General features: G+C 35.1%; 1 protein-coding gene across 1 annotated transcript; it reads right to left on the bottom strand.

Annotated features, from left to right (window-relative positions):
• Positions 1–2,731: 2,731 nt before the first annotated feature.
• On the bottom strand, positions 2,732–3,804 carry LOC113326213 (membrane protein TMS1-like). Its single transcript, XM_026573982.1, has 4 exons — positions 3,789–3,804; positions 3,391–3,502; positions 3,111–3,276; positions 2,732–2,989 (listed from the first exon to the last, which is right to left on the bottom strand). Exons 1-4 carry the CDS (start codon positions 3,802–3,804, stop codon positions 2,732–2,734), a joined length of 552 nt encoding a protein of 183 aa, XP_026429767.1.
• Positions 3,805–4,018: the final 214 nt, after the last annotated feature.

The raw sequence follows: 4,018 nt of genomic DNA, 5'->3' as shown, positions 1-4,018 counted from the left end.
ATCTCTACTTTTCCATTCTAAGGCTGCCTTATCTGTTTGGTATTCCTTTGGTTAAAAAATACAGTGATGTAAACAGAAATAGAATGTCACAATGACATCAAAAGCTAAGCGTAATATTATCAAGAAAGGTTGCATCGAAATACATTTTCCAAGAAAACATTTCATAATGAAGTTCAGAATTTAAGTATGAACACTAAAGTAACCATTGCAAGACAAACACACAACGAAACTCATGTAAGTAATTATCAATCGAAAAAATGCCAACACTCGGGTACCTCTAAGGACTAAAGATTCGCATTCTAACAGAATTATGAACTCACAAAACTTTAATATAATAAAATATGCTTCATAGAATACACCAAACTTGTGCTATTTAGAGCACCAGGTGGGTTGAATAAGGCTACATTGACTAACAAGATGATCAAGTCTAAGTAAGCACCAATAAGGCTCTAGCTAGGTAAAGATGAAGAGGGTCTTTTAGGGACAGAACTTACTGTTTATCATTGAGATTTCTGCTGCTTATGTAGTCTGTTGTCACTTGTCACTCCACAATGTCCGAGTGTCTTCTCCTATTATGAATGCAGATAAAGGTATTATGTGTCCAGCACTTGTTTATAAATGACAATCTCATGACTCAAATATAATTTCATGAAACATTTTATAATCAATAATCAGATTAAAAACACCAAGTTATTAACATTTCACCTGGCTGTGCCACCATAGACGACAACCATACACACATACATACCAAATTCAGAATGGATAAGTCAGGTACGCAAAGTAAACCAAACTCAAGGATTTATAATCTTCTTAGACTAAATAAAATGCTTGCAAAATAAGAATTATTTGGAATTTCTTCCCTACTCACACAGTATATCAAGAGCCATTTACATGTTAAAAACATCTACCTTAATGCAATATAAAGTCTCTTAATTACTTTCTTCACGGAAAAGTTCTCATAAATATCTAAAAGTTCTTGGTTTAAGTCCCGAGCTAATTCATGCTCTAAGTTGTTCAAAAATGTGGGAACGTATCATGAGAAAAATCCCAACAGAGCCGTTTTTCAGAAATTTCAGCACCAACATGCTGTTTTTGCAATGCGATAACTCCTAAATTAATGACCTGAATCAAGCATGCTACACCTTTCCCGAAAGCTCTCACAACCCTTTACAACTTCCTAGAAGGAACTCATGCCAAATTAAAAGTGTCAATGCTTCAAAATCACAAGACAAGACTGTGTCAGGTGCTGCCTTCAGGAAAACTCAACTGTGACTACATGTACGTTTCAAGCTATAACTTCTAATTTATAAGTCCAAACATCATGCTGTTTTAACAGATTATAGAGGAGATCTAGATAAACATTTCTCGTGAAGAAAGCATTGACAAAATCCCAATAAAAATGTACTGAATCATTTTTGTTCACGCAATTGTAGGTATTAATCATTTTTGTTGCTTTTCACTGCATATACTAAAGCATGTATATTTTCCTAGGCGCTCATCCAAAATCGACGAGAAATATCTTCCGAAAGTTGTTGGATAATTACCTATAACTATCTAGTTCAATTTGAGGCTAACCCATGTCATGATGGAACCTTTATACTTGTTTAAAGACACCATGACATGAGGATAACCCATTTATACAATCATGCTTTTAATAGTAATTCTTTGTGACATTTCAACAAACAATTATAGGACACAGTAGAAATGCGTTTCAGAAATCACACCATCTATAAACCCATATAAGAAAAGTGTCTCTAACTATGTATATAAGCAACTAAACTAGCCTATGTTGCCAAGCCATTCAAGTTAGTTCGAAAAAGGAACCAAGACAAGAAGATTCCATAAAAACCATCTGCACACACAATTCAAGTTAATAATTCTAAAATATATCAAAGAAAACAATAGAGAACAGTTACCTTTCTTTTTTTAATATCTTTTAGGCTTTGTATCAAGCACGAGTGACAATATTTGGTGCTTGAGAAGAAGAGCTTACACAATTCAAGTTATTAATTTCGCAGAAGCACCTTCCTAAGATTGTGCTCCCTGAAACCAACAACATGATTGAATAGTTATGATTCGACATGAACCTATAGCACATAACTAGTACAGTAACCACATAGTATAATGACTAAAGAAATTACACAAACATATGACATGAATTTAATTGCTTTCTAATACATGTGACTTCATTCCATATTCTACAAGGCAAAAACATTACAAGAGCTCAACAATTTTGCTTCTTAAGGAGTTCGTGATCTACTACATAACTACCTTGTTCTTTGTTCCACTCATCTTCTCCTCGAACTGTGGTTCGTAGTGAGAGCTTCAGCCACACCACTTCTACGCAGAATAGCCCTGCATTCCCACAAGTTTGAGATACTGACGTCCTTCTCCTCGACAAGGAAAGTGACATAGCAAGAGCCACTGCTTAAACCCTGTGATTAATCTCATTCACATAAGGAACTTCCTCAATAAATGTACGATAAATTGAAGCGACATTACAATCACCATTTAGTGGATCCATTTGCATATAACTCAAACTAAAATTGAAAATTAATCCTTCTCAAGAACAGAAACAAACCCAAAGAATAAAAAATGTATGCATTCCTAATGTATCGATATTACCTTAGCACCTGGATGTTCAACTTCTAGCATCTTCATAAGCAAACTACAGAGAAAATGTTCAGCAACACTAGTATCCAGTACTACACAAACCTAAGTCATGTTCTTATCATATTACTATTAAAGGGTCTATAGATGAAGCCTTGAAGGTACCTGACTTTAGCGAGGATCCAGCCCGGCAAGCACAGTACAAGACAGAGATAACTGTTGTGAGCATACCAAGAATTAGCTTACGCGTGGTTACTCCTTTTAAACTGTTGTTGAGACCATTGCACACGTAATCTCGAGACTCACTTGAGAGAGCACTGTAGAGCACATACGAACAGTACACAGAAATAACCGAAGATGGCAAAAGACTTGCATTAGCCTGTATCAACCCCAAAAACCCACAGCATTATAATTGAGCATTGAAGAATATCTCTGATGCAATGCTGAATCAGATGTATTTCACTATATTTCAGGGGGAAAAGAGTCAAAATTTTCTATACCTGCAATGTAATAATTACAAAACCAAATGCGAGAATGATGGTCATGACAATAAAGAACACATTAAGATTGCAGTCATGGCCTGAGGGGTTGAACCAAGCGAACATTAGTCCTGATATTGTAAGTGTTGTTATATAGCACACAAATACAACAAGTAACGGTATGCACCTGCAATAACCCATCAATTATATAAAGCAAAGACTGAAGAGAATTAGAGAAATATACTTGTCAAAGCGTACTGGAAAGAAAATGAAGAGGATAAGATGGAAATGTTTTTCGTACCATTTGCGTTCACCTCTCTCAACCCAGACATCATTCCATGTATTTGTGGCATCCAGCAGTATAATAACTGGAACCAGAAGAAACAACCCCGATCTAAAGTTTGATAATGTTCCTGCAAATTCAGTGTACGAGTTTCAGGATGAGAAGCAAGCATATTATTTGTTTGCATAGAGCAGCAATAAACCAATTTAAAGTATTTTATACACGCATTTGAAGACAGAATTCAGAACGTTAACTATGAACCTAGAAAGAAGGAAAAATAAATTAGTCTAAGTTCAAAAAAGAACATTTACTGACATAAATCAAAAGACAAGTCAATACACCCACAGACCGTATAATGAGATAATGTTATCAGGAACGAAAAACATGAGGACCAAGAGCAAATCCCACACCACAACCTTCACAGTCCTTCATCTCTGGGTTCTTCTGCTTCTTTCTCTCTCAGTAGATTGAACCAGTGGAAGACTCTGCACCTACAAAAAAAAAATCCCCAAATCAAAATTAAACCCAGATTCAGAAATCTAAGATCAAGAAATTGAAACCATTAATTCAGAATTTATTAATTAGCCAGACCCTGAATCTAAAAGAAATAAATATCAAGATCAAAACCCTAAATCAAAACTTCTAT

This window comes from Papaver somniferum, unplaced genomic scaffold (genome assembly GCF_003573695.1).
Source record: "Papaver somniferum cultivar HN1 unplaced genomic scaffold, ASM357369v1 unplaced-scaffold_10, whole genome shotgun sequence".
Taxonomy (NCBI): Eukaryota; Viridiplantae; Streptophyta; class Magnoliopsida; order Ranunculales; family Papaveraceae; genus Papaver; species Papaver somniferum.
The sequence above is the reverse complement of the archived record's forward strand: the minus strand, read 5'-3'. Positions and strand labels throughout refer to the sequence as shown.

Bases quoted from the DNA above. Each gene is read 5' to 3' on its own strand.
- LOC113326213 (XM_026573982.1), bottom strand. The intron at 3,277-3,390 runs GTACGAAAAACA...GGGTTATTGCAG, and splicing joins GAGAGAGGTGAACGCAAATG to GTGCATACCGTTACTTGTTG. The intron at 2,990-3,110 runs GTATAGAAAATT...GGGTTGATACAG, and splicing joins TTGTAATTATTACATTGCAG to GCTAATGCAAGTCTTTTGCC.